The sequence below is a fragment of the Balaenoptera musculus genome, chromosome 15 (assembly GCF_009873245.2).
Source record: "Balaenoptera musculus isolate JJ_BM4_2016_0621 chromosome 15, mBalMus1.pri.v3, whole genome shotgun sequence".
Classification (NCBI taxonomy): Eukaryota; Metazoa; Chordata; class Mammalia; order Artiodactyla; family Balaenopteridae; genus Balaenoptera; species Balaenoptera musculus.
Genome location: NC_045799.1, coordinates 51,559,083 through 51,576,677, shown reverse-complemented (window position 1 = coordinate 51,576,677; position 17,595 = coordinate 51,559,083). Strand labels below are relative to the sequence as shown.

General features: G+C 55.0%; 1 protein-coding gene across 1 annotated transcript; it reads right to left on the bottom strand.

Annotated features, from left to right (window-relative positions):
- Positions 1 to 1,583: 1,583 nt before the first annotated feature.
- LOC118880553 (brain-specific serine protease 4-like) lies at positions 1,584 to 5,823 on the bottom strand. Its single transcript, XM_036824204.1, is given in 7 exon segments — positions 1,584 to 1,891; positions 1,894 to 2,083; positions 2,689 to 2,846; positions 3,914 to 4,191; positions 4,435 to 4,606; positions 4,995 to 5,021; positions 5,676 to 5,823. Coding segments are annotated over 7 exon segments (1,014 nt in total). The 5' UTR covers positions 5,758 to 5,823; the 3' UTR covers positions 1,584 to 1,784.
- Positions 5,824 to 17,595: the final 11,772 nt, after the last annotated feature.

The following is a 17,595-nucleotide window of genomic DNA, read 5'->3' as shown; positions in this document are numbered from 1 at the left end:
CTCACGGGCTCTAGAGCACAGGCTCAGTAGTTGTGGCGCACGGGCTTAGCTGCTCCACGGCATGTGGGATCTTCCTGGACCAGGGCTCGAACCTGTGTCTGCTGTATTGGCAGGCGGATTCTTAACCACTGTGCCACCAGGGAAGTCCCCCCAGCAGATGTTTCTAGGTGTGGCCTTCTCAGGGGCTTCTGTCAGGATGCCATTGGAGGCAGAGGCAGCGGGCGGTGAGAGACAGGGTGTGGGGGACACTGAGCCACAGAGGCCAGTGGCCAGAGACAGAGACAGAGAAGGAGTGAGGGGACAGGGACAGGACGTGGGGGAACGAGGAACAGAGGAAGAGCCTGGAGGGCAGAGGGGGAAACGGAGGCAGGAAGAAGGGCAGCGAATGAGGCACTGGTGGAGGGGTATGGGGGGGGGAGGGGAGACTGAGTCCAGAGAGGAGGGTAAGTGGACAAGGGAAGCAGAGTGACAGGTAAAGCGGGACCAGGTCACAAAGGGGAGGGGCCTCACCTGAGCCACCTGCTCACCCCCCAGCTGGTTCCCAGGCCAGTGGGAGGCCAGGTTAGCGTTTGTTTGTTAATAAGACCAACCCCACAGCACTTATTAACATGGGGGTAATCAAAACAATATGAACAAAAGTTTTAGAACAATGCTCCCAGTAAAGGACACCAACCAACCAACCAAACCACACCTGTGCTGCCTCCTCAAGCTCACTGCACTGATCATTTCTAGTTGGAGACCCTGAGGCAGCCACTCAGCTCTGTCCTCTGCACAGCCGGGCCTACTTGTCTTCCTGACTGTTAGAAAAAATCTCTCCCGCACATACTCATCAAACCAACCACACAGCCCTGCCTGCACATTCGCTTGTTTCTGGGAAGCCCAGGTGGGGCTGATGGGGTACAGCGTCCTGGGCCCTGGGAGGAGGGGTAGGGCTGGTCCAGGAGGCCAGAGGCCTGGCTGCAGGAAGGTGGGCCGTGGGAAAGGGGAGCATTAGCTCGGTCCCAGGCAGACCCCATGGTGGCCTAGGACTCAGCTCTCAGCCCCACCCCGTGGGGGCAGGTGAGGTGACTCAAGCCCCCACGGAGACCTGCTGTCTCACTGTTTTGCTCCTTCGTTCTGGGGGGAGGATTCACAGAATCGGCAGTGAGTCACTGGCTGAGTCAGCTCCTGGGGAGTCCTGGCTGCCTCAGCCCAAACTGAGACACCCGGCTCTAAAATGAGGGAGGATGGGGGACACCCCACTCTCGTGTGTGTGTGGCGGGGGTTCTCCTAGCCAGCCCTGTTTCGGAAATTCAACAGGCAGGTTGGGGACCTGCCTGGCCCTGCAGCCCCCAACACCCACCTTTCATGTGGGAGAGCTGGGCCTCCTGTCTCCTCTCCATTTGGTCTCTCTGGCGGCAAGGGGTTACAAAAGGACAGTGCAAAGGTCAAAAGTCAGGATGCTGAATCCTAGGTGGGCAGGACACCTGGGTCCCTGGCCAGACCACCATCCAAACTCCTACCTGCCAGCCCCCGTTTTAACCCCGACTGGACCCTGCTTCCCAATGTTCCCATACACGAGGGAAAAAATAGGAACTGGGGAATAAACAATTTATTGAAATTGGAGGAATAAATAAGACGTGTGGGAGGAGTTACAAATAACTGTAAAAATCATTAACATGTATGTACACAAAGGCGCTCCGGGCCTCGGGGGTGGGGCCTGAGCCCAGGGGCGGGGCGGGGCCTCCCCGCGGAGGAGATCAGGCGCCGGCACTCGGGCGCCCCCCCAGAGGTAGACCGCTTATTTACAACAGAGGAAACAGCACGTGGTCTCCCCAGATCCCTAAACCCCGCGGCCCCGGGCGGCCCCGCGAGCTCGCCGCGCCCCCAGAGCCCGTCCCCGGCGCCCTGTGGGCCCGCTACCCTGCGAGTGCCCGCGGAGCTGCACCCCTTGCACGATCCCCTGTACCCAGGAGCGGTGGGCGGCCAGGCTGATGTAGACGCCGGGCCGGTTGCGCTCCGCACAGCCCTCGCCCCAGCTGATGACGCCCGCCAGCAGCCAGGTGCGCTCGACCTGGCACATCAGGGGACCTCCGGAGTCGCCCTGCGGAGAGGAGGGAAGGTTAGGGACCCGCGTGGGGCAAGCGGTGAGCAGAGCCCAGGACCCGCACCGCAGCGGGTGGCAGTTCCCTTCGCGGGGGACCATTTCTCCGACCTGGGGGCCGCGGCACTCTAACCAACGCCACCAGGACCGGGAGGGCGGGGAAGGACACACTTCCCAGGCTCACTTCCGGTAAGAAGCACTTTGTGCTAGACCTTCTCCCTCACAGCCCTGGGGCAGGGAGGATTGTGACTTGCTTCACAGTTGAGGAAACTGAGGCTCAGAAGGAAGAAAACTGACCCAGCCCGGGTGTGGACCATCGCACCGTCCCGCCGTGCTCCGCCACAGTGGTGGAGCTGGAGCTGGTTCTGGGGGCCAGGACCGTGGCACCCCTTCAGGAGGATGCCAGCTCCCTGAGAATGGGGTCAGGCACACCGGAGGTGCTCAGAATGTTTGATGTATGAATGGCTGAGCCAGGCTGGGGCCGGGTTCTGTAGGCATCTATCTAGGGGGACTACCAGGTCACAGCCGATTCTGGGAGGAGGCCCAGGAGGAGAGGGGTGATGGAGCTCAGTGGGGCAGGGCTGGGAAGGAGGTGGTGTGCTCACCAGACAGGCGTCCCGCTCCCCCTCCAGGTAGCCGGCGCACAGCATGTCCTCCGTAATGGCGCCCTGCCCGGCTCCCTGCCAGTATAGGCGGCTGCAGACTGCTGAGTCGATGATGGGAACCTTTAGCTTCTGGAGGGTCTGAGGGTGGGGCAGGGGCACTGGGAGCAGGGAGGAGAGAGTCAGGCTTGGGAGACTCTCCTGGTGGCCTCCTCAATTCCCTCCTCAATTCCCTCAGCAGCGTTTCTCAAAGGGTAAATGGATCAGCTCTGTCAGGCTCTCCCACAATGCCTGCAGAAAGCCCAAATTCCAGGACTCCACTCTGGACCTACTGAATCCCAAATGAACGTGCAGCCTGAAACTCTGAATCTTTAACAAGATCTCTGATGCCAATGAGATGGTTCAAACCAATGGTCCAGGCTTGTCCCGTCTCAGGCATTACTTTAACCAGCACCGGTACTGCTACAGACTAATGGCCACTCAGTGTTGAATGTTACTGGGACTTGAGGGACCACCCCCCCCATCCCCTAGGGGGATTGACCCTAGGGTTGGTCTGTAGACCTTCCCCAGTTCATAAATCCACCTTTCACAGGAACCCCTAAGAATGACCGTGGGGAGGCTGGCTGAAACTTCAGAGTCAGTGGGGTCCCCAGACGCCCAAACTGGTGTCATTTCTCTTAATTCTGGAATCTGGTTAAAGTTCCATATATATATGTCACTGCTTCTCTGCCTCTTACTTTATCTAATCTAATTTGTGTTTCTAGATGAGGTTTTCCAAACCTCCAGACTTGGTTTGCCAATTATATTTTACCATTTATGGAGACTGCATTTTCTCCTGGGAATTTTGCCTGCAATTGTGTCATGATGCCACCAGGGGGCATTTATTCCAGATTTGGAATCTTAGGGCTGTTTTCATATTCACCTGGTTCAGCTTGGTCCCATAGACACCTCCTCTCAGCTGTTCCTATATCACTTAATATCTTGGTTGATCTGGCATCTTTGCCTCAGAACACAGCAAAAGGTACATTTTAACTAGAAATGATCTAGAACTATCCACCTAGGCTTCTGCGTCATCACATCTCTGGGTCACAGCCTGTCTTTTCTTCTATCTGTGTCATGCTCTGCCTCTGGCCTCTATCCTTTGCTGCCCATGGCACCTGTATCTCCCAGTGTCCACCACCCTCTATCCCCACCCACCCCCACGCCCCTGGTGGGAAAGAAGCCACACCTCCATCGTGGATACTCCCCCAGCCAGCAATCCAGCAGTTGGTGTCCGGAAGGAGATGGACGGAGGAATCAGGCAGGCAGATGGGCAGGATGCGTTCAGAGAACTGGATGGCATGCTCCAGGCGCACCAAGGCGATGTCAGCATGGGCGCCTTCCTTCCAGGAGTACACAGGGTGGGACTGCACCCAGGCAATACCCACCTCCTGGGACCTCGGGCCGGGGTTCCCCAGCTGCCAGGCCCCCAGCAGCACAGAGAACAGGGCTGGTTTGTTCAGATGGCTGGAAGGGAGAGGGAGGGGGTGGCATCAGCCAGGAGCCACTGGGTGGTCAGGAAGGGTCTGGGAAGGGTTTCTGGGGGAATGGCAGGCATATGAAGGCCCCTGGTGAGCAAAAGAGGCTTCTGGGGAGAAGCAGGGACTCCCCTGAGGGACCCAAGACTGGACTAAGGCCTGGAAGCCGGGGCCGTGTGGGCAGCCCGGGGTCTGGGGAATCGAGTGGAGGGGACCGGCTGAGCATATGTACCCCTTGAAGCAGTGGGCGGCCGTGAGCACCCAGTGGTTGGTGAGCAGGGAGCCTGCACAGTAGTGGGTGCCATTCTTCTGGATGCTCACAAGCCAGGGCCACTCGGCATCGGTGCTGTCCTCACCACCCACGATTCGGTTCAGGTGTTGGGGCTTTCCACAGGCTGGGGGGCCTGGCGGAGGAGGGGCTGGTGTGTCAAACCCTCAGGCACAATCCTCATCCCTTCCAGCCCCCCTTCCCTGCCTTCAGCACTTAGGCCTGTGCTCCAGTCTCCTCCCACCCTGCTCAGTCCTTTGCTGCCTCTTTCCCGGCCCTTCCACCCTCTGCCCTCCCCTCTGGCTCTGCACTTGGTCCCCTAGCCGCTCACCCCCTCCTGGGCCTCTCTCCTCCGCATCCCGACTCTCTGGGCCTCGTTTCCTGCCTGCCCTTCCTCTCCAGCTCAAACCCCCTCTTGCCCCACTGCCCGCTTCTGACCTGTCCCCCACAGACAGACACACAGACACTACCCTGCCCTTCAGGCTTCCTCCCTCCCCGCTTCCCTGAGGGCAGCTCTGACTTACCAGCTGTCTTGGCAGCAGCTAGGGTGGCTGAGGGCAAGAGAAAGAAAGGGTCAGGCCGGTGGAGGGGAGCCCTGGTGCCCAGCGATCCTTCCCGGTGGCTCAGTCCCTGGGGCCCTCCAGGCCACCCCAGGTGGGGCATTTCCTGGAGCCTGGGCAGGACAGACAGAAACCTCAGGCCCTCGCTGTGAGCTGTGGCCTTGGCCTCCCTGCAACTTCCGGTGCAGCCTGTGCCCGGGCTCCATCCAGCCTGCCTGGGGGTGAGGGGTCAGCTCCTGGGGTGTCTCACTGAGGTGAGAGTGAGAACCCCCCTCTCAGGCCAGAGGTCTGGATGCCGCTGCCCCAGCAGTGGACCATGCAGACCCAAGAGACAGGAACGGGACATGAAGAGGGTAAAAAGCAAGCAGAGCTGAGCACACTGAGCGCTGACTGCGCTCAGCCCTGTCCTGGGCCCTGTAGTGCAGTGTTTCATGTACTCCTCACAGCTGTGCAGGAACCTGAGGCTCAGAGCAGGCAAATAATGATAGAGAGGAAGAGAGGTAGAGGGAGAGAGGGAGAGAGGGAGGTGGGGGAACAGAGCAACAGATGAGAGGGAGAGGAGGGATTCAGGCAGCACCAAGAGGGAGGGCGGCTGGGTGGACAATGGGGAAGGGGTGGAGGGGGCAGCAGGCCCTCAGGACTCACCTGGAGCAGCCAGAAGCAGCAGGGAGGTTACAATCCTGAGGTAGTGCCTCCCCAGGGCAGGGAGAGTCTTGGGAACCACCATGGCCACTGCCGACAGGAGAGCTTGGGTTCCCTGCAGGCCACCCCAGGTTTTATCCTGTGAGGCGGAATGCCGTCGGACCAGTCCCCCAAGTGAGTGGCTCAGTCCCGCCACCCCGGGCTGTCAGTCACAGGGAGGGGGTGGGGCTTCGGGGAGGAAATAAGCCGTTAAAGTCGGGGGTGGGGGTGGGGCTGGAGGTGGGGGTGGGAGGGCTCTAGCTGGGTCCCCTACCTCGGGCCGGGATCCGCGGATTCAGGTCTCAGGATCTGGGCTCTGGAGGGGCAGGCGAGGGAACCTGGGCCCTCAGGTCTAGGCTGGGCCTTGACCTTGACTGGGGGGGGCAGGGCAGAGAAAGGCCCTTAAGCTTGAAGGGGGGGTGGTCCAGGTGGGGAAGGAAGGCACTCAGACCCTGGGGCCTGGGTCCGCAGTGGCGGGAGCCGTTGGGGAGGCCCTGGGGCCTCGGGTGGGTGACAGCGGGCAAGGGGCTGCCCAGAGGCTCCGTAATGGCTCCTGTGACTCAGCGGAAGACCTGACCCAGCCCTGGGCTCGGGGATCCCGTTAACCCACTTGCCAGAAGGCGTGAATCAGACCCCCAGTGGCCACCTGTCCCGGGGACACCTTCCTGTGGGCCCTGTCACTCAGCAGCCTGAGGATTCATCTCTCACCTGGACTCCCAGGAAGCCCGGACGGGGCAGCCAGTTGCCCAGGTGGCTGTGACTGATGCGGCTGCCTGGGGAGGGCTGGGATGCTGAGTCCCCCACACCCCACCCCAGCCCCTGTGCTCCCAGGACCACCCCCCTGGACTCCTCCTTGGGGTCAAACGGCTGCTGGGTGATGCTTGAGCGGGGAGCCCAGGTGGGAGTGTGGGATGCGAAATGCTCCCCCAAGGAATCTGCCCGCGTGATCCTGTAGCCCCCACCCTGCAGTCAGGTCTTCCGTGACTCAGCGCCCCACACTCCAGACACCCGTGCCCTGAGCAGGAGGAGTCAGGCTTCTTCCGAGTGAGACTGTGTATCTTTGTCCTTCAGTCATTTGATCAACAAACCTTGCGATGGCCCTCGATATGCCTGGGGAGGGGCATGGACATAACAGCAGTTACGGCGTGCTTAGTGAGCCAGGCACCACCTCATTCAGTCTGCAAAGTCCCTTATTATTATTCCCATTCTGCAGATTAGCAAACTGAGGCCGCTTAGGTTAGTGACTTACACAAGGTCCCCCAGCTGGTGAGGGGAGGAGCCCAGATGTGAACCCCAATTCTAGAGAATTGGGCACCTGCTGTATGCCAGGTCCTGTGCTGGGCACCGGGACACGATAATGAATAAGACACATGTCCTGTCCTTAGACAGCACACGTCTCCCCAGGGGTGGGAGGCAGTGAGCAAGTAATGACCGCAAGGGGTCATGGGGGGATGGGCACAGAGGCCTGGGACTGGGGTAGGAGTGTCAGGGAAGGAGGGGGCTGCAGGCGTGGACCCTGGAGGGCCCTCCTGAGGGTGGGTGCTGTGTGCTGCGACTCTCAGAGGGGAGGGACAGTGAGGAGTTTCCCCATGGATCCTCGGGATCTAGGTTGGTACCTGGTGCACACTGGGTCTCGATGGATGTTTGTTGAATGAATAAACAAGTGAGGAAGAAGTGAGTCTGGAGAATTCCACTGGGGACCAACTGCTCCAGCCTCCTGCCTCTCCAGTTCCTCTCTGTTCCAGCTCTTCATGCCATTCATGCCACCTGGATCACTTCCCAGGTGATCCAAGGGGCAGGCATGTGCCCCAAGATGTTGCTGTCCTCGAGATGGGGTGGCCAGGAAGATAGCCCCAAGGGGAAGGGCCCTGGAAGAACCAGGGGAAGTCCAGAAAAGCCAGTGAAGACTACCTGGTACAAGTCCTGGAAAAGGACCCCACAGACCGGCTCCCCAGTTCCCAAGGAGTGGAGACCTTGGTATGATTCAACATTCATTCAAACAGAATATTCATTGTGCCCACGGTATGCCAGACCTATGCCAGGCATCGTGGCTGGGCATCTCTTCGCCGGGGCAGGAGATGGATGGGCTGCCCACCCTGCCACCCACTCTCCGTGTCCCTGCCAGGCCGTCTCAGACCACTGATGACTTTGCAGGGAGGTGGGGGTGACAGATAGGGCTGCAGAGGCCTCAGAGGGCATAGCAGCTGGAGCCAGCAATGCTCAATCCAGAGAAGTGACTTACTGCCCCCCTTCTCTCAGCATCTCAGATGTGGGCACCGGAGTCTGGCAGATATCTGATCAGGGGTATCCGTTCATTATCCAACCAAATCTACTGAGCACCTACTGCGATACAGCTGTGAATAAACCAAACCAAAGACAATCCTGCCCTCATGGCAGGGACACCAGGGGAAACAGAATAAACAACATAAATAAGTAAATCATTTAGTTTAATAGATGATAAAGTCTATGGGGAAAACCAAAGCTGGAAGGGACTCTGGGGTGGGGGTGGGGATGGGAGGGGGAACAGGAGGTGGGGTGTGGGGTTTTGGGGTTTGTAATCTTAAATCAGGAGCCCAGGGAAGAAGTGCAAACCTTCAGCTGAGACTTGCAGGAGAGGGGCAGAGGCGGGTGTGGTCAGAGGCCATTCCAGCCGCAGGAAGAGCAAACTCAAAGTCTCGGTGGGTGGAATGGAGGATTCCAGTGGCAAAGGAGAAGCACAGGGGCTAAGGGGGCCTGGCCCGGCCACCCGGTCTCCCTGTGTAGGTGACACTGAGCCTGGCTCCAGAGTATGAGTTGGGGACGCTAGGAGAAGAGGTGGGGAGAGCCATCCAGGGTGAGGGGCCAACCAGCTCAGGGCACAGGGACAGGGTACTCGGGGCAGAGGCCACCAGACCACCAGGGTCCTTGTGGGCCCAACCATATAAGGGAGCCTTGGCTTTAGGGCAGGAGCCCTGCAGACAGAAACCCAGCAGAGAGCATCGGCCGCAGGAACTGCTCTCTCCTCTGAGGCTCATTTTCATGCAGTTCTGGCCCTGGCTTGGAGATTGCGAGCTGTTTTCTGTAAGGAGAGGCTGGATCTCTGAGCTGGAGAGGGGAGCCGGGGTGAGGTGGGGGTCACGCTGAACTCCAGGCAAGCCACTTGGCTGAGATCAGCACTGCATTCCAGGTGTGGAATCTAGCCCTCCAGTGGGTTTGGTCAGACCCGCACTGCTGTGTTTTTTAAATTGGGCAAATCCACATTAAAAAAAAAAATCTGGGGGCTTCCCTGTCGGTCCAGTGGTTAAGACTCCATGCTTCCAATGCAGGGGGCACGGGTTTGATCCCTGGTTGGGGAACGAAGATCCCACAAGCCAGGCGGCGCGGCCAAAAAAATCTGAATTTTGACTAATGCTGTTGTGAACACAAGTGTACAAATGTTTTTCTGAGTCCCTGCTAAAACAGATGTTTGCACACCCATGTTCACAGCAGCATTATTCGCAGCAGACAAAAAGGTGAAACAACCCAGTGTCCATCGATGGATGAATGGATAAACAAAAGGTGGACCATTATGTACTGTTCAGCATGAAAAGGAATGAAGCACTGACACACGCTACAACATGGATGGACCTTGAGGACATTATGCTGAGTGAAATAAGCCAGACACAAAAGGACAAATACTGTATGATTCCACCTATATGAGGTCCCTAGAGCAGTTAAATTCATAGCAACAGAAAGTAGAGGGTGGGTGCCAGAGACTGGGGGAGGGGGGATCGGAGTTAGTGTTTAATGGGTAAGGAGTTTGCTCAAGAAGATGAAAGTTCTGGAGACGGATGGTGGTGATGGTTGCACAACACTGTGAACGTCTGTAATGCCATCGGACTGTACACTTAAAAATGGCTAAAATGATAAATCTTATGTATATTTCACTACAATTAAAAAATGGAAAAAGAAATCTGAATATCCACCGTTTCATGAACCTCAGAAGCTGTGGCAACACTGGGCCCCGCTGGGCTGAGAGGCCTGATTCCAGTCCAGCCCCACTCACCCACCCGCATTCTGAGGTTTGGGCCAGCCAGGGCACCGCGTCTTTGGGTATCTCCTGCGCTCGGAGGGCAGGGCTTGGGACAGAACAGATGCTCCATCCCTGCCAGGTGACTCAAGTAAGCTCCCAGAGCAAGCAGAGAACTCCGAAGGAGCCAGGGACATAGCAGCTGCTTCTTCCAACCTGGCCTTGGTTTGTGCATCTGTGCAGAGGCTTGTCAGCCCCGCTATGTCGGTCATGACTGCTCAGGCAAAGGGCTGGAGGCCACGCCAGGCTGAGCGCCGACTGAGCAACGGCCAGGCTGTGCTGTCTGCAGGCAAGTTTTTCCAGGGCACTAATGGTTTTGAGGAACCTGGCCTGGCTGGTCTCAGGGACACTGCTCACCGGCTGGCATTTCATCACCTTTCCGAGGGGACGTCCTTCCATCTAACCACTCCTGAACTGTCCTGGGAGCTCAGCTGTCACTCGGGGGCTCCCTGCCTCTTGGAGACTGGGGCGAAGAATGCTCTTAGTCATGGAGGAAAGGAGACCTTTCCAGTGACGTTTGGAAAGCTCTCCCCGTCCCAAGAGCCTGGGTCCCCCTCAGAGCCTCGCCATGGCTCCTATGGCCCCAGGCCTCGCATTTCCTCTACCTCTGCCCAGGCTCCTCAAGGCCCTCTCGGTTCTGCTTACCCCAGTCCCAGCCCCAGAGTTCTGTTTCTTCTCCCTTCCAGAAGAAACCCAGGTTCATCGGTGCACACCGAATCCTTTCCCCATCTTCAGGCTCTCGGACCCTGGGCTGTGTAGTCCAGGCACTCCCCACCCGCACCCCCACCCCAAATTCTGCGAAATAAAATTTTCTCCATCTTATAACAGCATTATCTGTTCTCTTGACAGTTCCTCAAAATGGAAGTTGAGCATCCCCCTCCTTGCCCAGCCTTCCTTTCTGTAGTCCTAGGGGTCCCTCCTCCCCAGTCCCTTCCTCAACCCCATACTTTCTAAACACAGAGCCCCTCCCTGACCCACACCACTGTCTGACTCTTTGAATGCTGGACATCCAGGGTCCAGGTGTTAATGGTGTGACTCCATGTGTCTTCACTCTGGTTAATGTCTTCCTGGAATATGGAGCATTGTTCATTCTCGTGGTCCACTAAGACTTCCAGCACTTTTTAAAAAACTGCCCTTATACTTGTTCCTCCATTCCTTAGTGGTCCATCTCTTTCTTGATGGCAGGTCTCCATGTCAGCTTCCTCCAGAGTTTTCCTTCCATGGCTTAGAGCATTCTCCTAGGTTTTGTTCATAACCTATTCCTTCTTCGGAAAAGTTGGCTGTACATCAGAATTCTTAGAGCACGTTTTCCCCATTGACTCCTGTTGTTCTGGAAAAATATCCCACCAGCCTGGCTGGGAATCACCAGGGAGGAAGGTGGCCAGTCATCCTACAGAAATGTCATTGGAAAGGTCTCCTTTCCTCCATGACTAAGAGCGTTCTTCACCAGTCAAGCACACTGCTCTTCCTCCTACCCAGGACCAACTAGAATGACTCTCACTGCAACACTGAGAAATCAGTCTGGAAGGACTGCAATTCCTCTGCACCAGGAAACAGAGAGGGGAGCTCCATGCTGGGAAGGGCCGAGCCCGGACGGAGCCTGATGGGAAGAGTTGAGCTGGGAAGGGCAGAGGGAGTGGGCACGCAGGACAAACTGCCTTGCTGGGTGCCCATCGCCGGCCTGGGCCACTTCTAGCACTCTTGGTGACTCATCAATAACTCGCAGACCTAGAAGTTGTGAGGTCAGAGGTCATGGCCAAGGGCTCATGGAGAGGAAGTGACTGTACAGAATTAACTTCGGCTAAGGGTAGGCGGAGAATGAGAGGCCCCCAGTTCCAGAGGTGAGCTGGGCACAGAGCTGGAGTCTGCAGGTCTGCCTGTGGGGTACCTACTGAGCCATGAGCTGGGCAGCCACGTGATGCTGGCCAGAGAGGAGGCGTGGAGAAACCGGCTCCAGCATCCCCTGCAAGGTGGAGAGCCACCTGCCTCCAGCCACATTCCTCCTCCCCCATCAACCCTCCAGGGAAATAAGTGGCTGTGCTAATTACTGCTAATGAATGACTTCTGGGTAAGTCAGAGTGTGGACATTTCTCTTGCCAGGAGGACAGACAGCTCTGGGGGAGTCAGTAGGCAGCTGGGATTGGGATACCCCTCTTCTAGGGGCCCAGGGAGAAAGACACCCCCCAGTTGCAGTCCATAGCTGTGCCTCCAAGACACAGGCTGGGTACTGGGGATCTGGATTCCCACCAGGCATCTTTAACTAGGAACCTGGAGATTCCCTCGAATTCAGACACTCCACAGGCACCCCGTCTCAGAAAACGGCACCACCGTGCACCCAGTTGCTCAAGCCACACGCCCGCGAGCCATCCTTGATTCAGCCTTTTTCTCCCCACCCATAACCAATTGTAAAGGAAAAACTCCTTCTCTGTACACACAAAATACTTTTGACACCAGGTGTGCGGGTTTTTCCACCACAAGCAGTTCTCTAATTCTCTGTGGACACCAACTGTGTGTCCTACGATTTAACTCAATCTTGACACTAACTGGAGTTTGTGCAGATCCCACAGGTTAAAGGCTCAGTCCCACAAGACTCCCCCCATCTCAGATGCCAATCACAAGTGGTGGGTCCTCAGGTCACCTGCACATGTCTGACGTGGCTACAAATCGGGACTTCCCAGGAACCCCCTCCTCAGGTTTGATAATTTACTATAACGACTCAACAGAACTCAGGGAAACACTTATTTACATTTACCAGTTTATTATACAATAAAGGACACAGATGGACAGCCAGGTGAAGAGGCGCATGGGGCAAAGTCCGGAAGGGTCCCGACTGCAGGAGCTTCTGTCCCCATGGATCTGGGGTGTGCCACCTGCCTTGCACGTGGATGTGTTCCCCAACCTGGATGCCTTCCAAACCCTGTACTTTAGGGATTTTTATGGAGGCTCGTCACGTGGGCACGATCCATTATTAACTCAATCTCCAGCCCGTCCCTCCTCCCCAGAAGATGGGAGATGGGGCTTAAAGTTTCAAGCTTCTAATCACGGCTTGGTCTTTCTGGTGACCAGTCACCATCCAGGAGCCAAAGAGGCCACCAAGAATTATCTCATTAGAACAAAAGATGCTCCAATCACCCAGGAAGTCCAAGGGCTTCAGGAACGGGGGTGAGGGGGGGAGAGACCAATATATACATATTTGCAGTGTAAGTGTCTGACATTAAGCTTTTGGTTGCTGGGGCATCCATTTTAAGACATCCATCTCGAATGAACACATCGCCAGCTGTGCGACACAGCTACTAGCTGACAACCAGATAAGGAGCCAGGCGGCCCCGCCCATGAAGGATTAGAAAGGTTTAGAAAGCCCTGGGTGACCTAGATAACTGACCACTGGAGTGACCCCACTTTTCCCTTCCTGAGCCCAAATTCCCACTCTTAGGTTTTATTTATTTATTTATTGGCCTTGCCGAGAGGCTTGCGGGATCTCAGTTTCCCGACCAGGGATTGAACCTGGGCCACAGTAGTGAAAGTGCTGAATCCTAACCACTAGACCACCAGGAACTCCCCCAACTCTCAGCTTTTAAATTTGGCCATGAATTAGAATTTAAATTCGACAAAGAGTGAAGCCGGGAAACCCCAGCCTCCTCACCCTTGGACCCTAATAAAGGCAGAGCCCCCTGTCCGCGTCCCCCATCCCCCACCTACCCTCGACCTCGCTGTGTGGCCCTAGGGTGTGCGGTGTGCCCTCCAGGACCTGTGAGTAATCAATCTGGTTTCTTTCCAAAGTTTCCTGAGGGTTGTTGTTAAGGTGTGTCTTGCAATCATAATAAGAACCACAAGGGCCAGTCCAGCCACAACACGTCTGTGAAGGCCTTGCCGTGTCGTGGGGCCGGGGGAGGGGCTCAGGCACCCCTCGCCACCAGCGTTACTACTGATAGGCTGAGCCCGACACAGCAATACTTCTTACTTCCCACCAATCCATCGGCACGCCCTGGTGTCTCCAGCCCAGAACAAGCGAGCGGGAGAGCCCAGGCCTTCTCCCCCACCCCACAACCCCGGCACAGGTCCGCCAGCCCCCCTCCTGGTGGGTCCTGGGTCCCCTCCAGACTCTTCTCCCACAGCAACCAGAGATGTTTAACAAAACACCAACTAGATCACGGCATCTCCCCGTTAAAAACCCTAGCGGTGCTCACTGCACTTAGGAGATCTCAAATCCTCGCGGCTCCTCCCTGCAGGTGCTGCAGCATCCACCCGTGCTGACCTCTTCCCCTTCCCGTCCTCACTCCTGGCTCACGCCCAGCCCCACTGGGCCTCTATTTCCTCTTCGCCCTTTGCACGTGCTGCTTCATCTAACCGGAAGGTCTTGACCGCACCTTCAGAGCAGGCACCTTCTCTTTGGCCTTAGTTTAAGTGACACCCTGTTATTCTTTTTTTTTTTAAATTAACTAATTAATAAACTTGGCTGCGCCGGGTCTTAGTTGTGGCAAGCAAGATCTTCGTTGCCACGTGCGGGATCTTTAGTTGTGGCATGGGAACTCTTAGTTGCGGCGTGTGGGATCTAGTTCCCAGACCAGGGATAGAACCCAGGCCCCCTGCATTGGGAGCGCGGAGTCTTAGCCACTGGACCACCAGGGAAGTCCCTCTGTTATTCTTTTACACAGCCCTGTTGGGAAAAGTGTGGAAGACTTGAAATGGGCAAATGAGATGCCTGGATAGCCTTCCAAGGCAAGCTGGAGCCTCCAGGGATCATCTGATCCCATAGGGGAGTGCACCTTTGTTTGTCTCTGATGAGGCTATTTGACAGCTCTGTGGAGACAGAAGTTAATTGGCAGAAAACTGATAGTAATGCCAATAATTCCTGCTCCTAGAAAGCAAGTCACATCCCACCAATGCTACTGATTATTGCCCTGTGAGGATGGACAGCATTGCTGGCTGGCATTCTCGTCGTCCTGTGGAAGAGATGATTCCAAACGTTACATTCCTTGCTTTAGGCTACTGAGCAGTCTTGCATCCATTATTAGCAAATTGATTTCAGCATTCCTGATTTCCCATGTATATGTCTCTTCTTCAGATTCTCTTTTAAACCAGTTTTAACATCTTGATGGTTTCCTCCTTCATTAATGAGTTAAAATCTTTGATAAATGCCACTTTTATATTTATTTGAAAGTCATGCTTTTACCTTTTTTGAAAATTACACTTTTAACAGCTCACTGTTATACCCACAATGCTTGGCACGTAGCAGCTCCCACTTTTGCTGAGTCAATTGATTACTTAATTAAATGAAACAGTACACAACTTTTTTCCTAACTGATAAAACAGGCTATGGATTCTATTTTTACCCTTTTATATTATTGGAATCATGCTACTACATTATTTCAATCTGTTTTCTAAATGTAATATATTTTGGTATCTTCCCATGTCAGTGAACTATTTTCATAACATGAAAATTAACACTGGACATTCATTCTTTTTACTACTGTACAGAATGCTTCATTAAACAATCTTATTCAGAAATCTTTGAAAAACATCTCTGATTATTTCCACAAGTTATATTCCTAATAGAGATATTGCTAGGTCAAAGGTTATAAACTTATATACAGTTTTTAGCATGTATTATCAAACTACTCTCTATTCTAAAATTGTATAGTGATTTATTTTCCTTTCCTTTCTTTACCACAGAAAGATGAAATGCAAATATTTTCCCCTCATATCCTGGCAGAGTTTCAAGATCCCATCTTTCTTGCCCTCGAGGAAAAGAGAACTGGTTTTCCAGTTGCTAATGACTTGGTCTCAAGACTTACCTTGCCCTCAGGTCTGCTGGGAAAGACAAGAGGAGACAGGAAATGCTTCACTGAGGAACAGAAAGGGGGAAGGAATTCCCCCAGTTTAAATGAAGGGAAGACCAGCAGATTTCCGTGTGAGGGCGCAGCTCAAAGGCTCAGGAGCCCCAAGGAGCCCAGGCTTCACTGGGAGACCCCAGCCATCAGGTGCCAGGGCCTGGGAGTGCCCAGAGAGGACCCACCTGATCAGAATTTACTCCTCACCCATGCCTGCCCTGCACTGGGCTGCGCTGCCAACCTCCACTTGTGCCACACATGCCACCTCCACGCTTCCCTAGCAAAGCAGATATCCAGCCAGGACGCTCCGAGGGGGCCCAAATGAATGTCACCTACAGGCTGTAAATAGCTGCTTCCTCAAGCCCCCGACTGCCCCTTAATGCCACTGCTCCAGCCCTCCCCTAGACCCCCAAAGGGAGTAATTAAAGGGTTAATGCTGGGGACTTCCCTGGCGGTCCAGTGGTTAAGACTCTGTGCTTCCAGTGCAGGGGGTATGGGTTTGATCCCTGGTTGGGGAACTAAGATCCCACATGCCACTCAGCATGGCCAAAAAATGAAAAAAAGAGGGGGGGTGGTTAATGCCTGTTGAGACAGGGGACCTCCAAGGGTCTCCGGCCAGCCTTTTCTGATTGTTTCCTGCCTGTAAAGAACTGGTTGTTCAATATTTTTTATGTTGCCCTTGCACCTGTCCTGGGGATGGGGAGGGCGTCAGGGGGAGCAGTGCAGGAACTGACCTGAACAAGCCCCAGACTCCCTGAGCTGGGATAGTGGTTACTGTCATCTTCATTTCTCCTGCTTTCTCTCCCAACCTGATTAATCCTCTGAGTCCTTCCCAACTTTGCTTCCCATGGAACCAGTCTCTCTCTCACAGCTGTCCTAGACCCACAGTTCACAGGGCAGCCCACACTGCTAAGGACTGACGCTGCTCCAGAATCATCTGCACCTCAGTTGCAACTGCTGGCACTCAACACATGAACTCACTTCAGCCTCCTTATCCTGCCCAAAGCACCGTCTTCCCCACCATACCTAGGAGGAAATGAGCTCAGAGAGGGGAGGAGCTCACCCCAATTCACATGACTGGGAAGTAGGAAGGCCAGGAGTCAAACACCCCAGGGCCATTTTAAGGCCTTGATAAGCCTGGAACATTTGTAACCTTGACGCCTCCACCACATGGCATCAAACATGTGAACGTGCACCTCCCTTTACCGAGTAAATGCAATGACCCTGTTACTATATGCGTTCAGTCGCAGTTGGCAAGTGAACATAGTGATATGTTGGAGACATTTAATAAACATCTATTCGTTTCGATTTGGCAGCTCCCTTTTCGGATTTGAGAGTAAGAATTATTTTTCAAGACGCAGACAGTTTTGTAAGCCCCACCATGCTGTAATACTGAAAGGCTCCAACAGGCTGAAACCTTGGTCTTCTCACGCATGCCCAGCTCCTCCCGCGCCCCCCGCGCGCCCCGCGCCCCAATCCCCATTTCACGCACAAGAAAACCACATACAGGATTCCTCTGGGTGCAAATAGCAGAGGACTGTGACTCACACTGGCTGAGGCAAAATAACATGACTGTTACTGTGAGTTTACTATTCCTGGAAACACCTGCCCGGGAGCACAAGGTGCAGATAACTTTACTCCTTGACTTCAGAAAAATCCATCAAAAATGGCACAACTTTTTTTTTTTTTTTAACTTTGGGTTTATTTATTTATTTATTTATGGCTGCGTTGGGTCTTCGTTTCTGTGCGAGGGCTTTCTCTAGTTGCGGCAAGTGGGGGCCACTCTTCATCGCGGTGCGCGGGCCTCTCGTTATCGCGGTCTCTCTTGTTGCGGAGCACAGGCTCCAGACGCGCAGGATCAGTAATTGTGGCTCACGGGCCTTGTTGCTCCGCGGCATGTGGGATCTTCCCAGACCAGGGCTCGAACCCGTGTGCCCTGCATTGGCAGGCAGATTCTCAACCACTGCGCCACCAGGGAAGCCCCATGGCACAACTTTTTAACAGG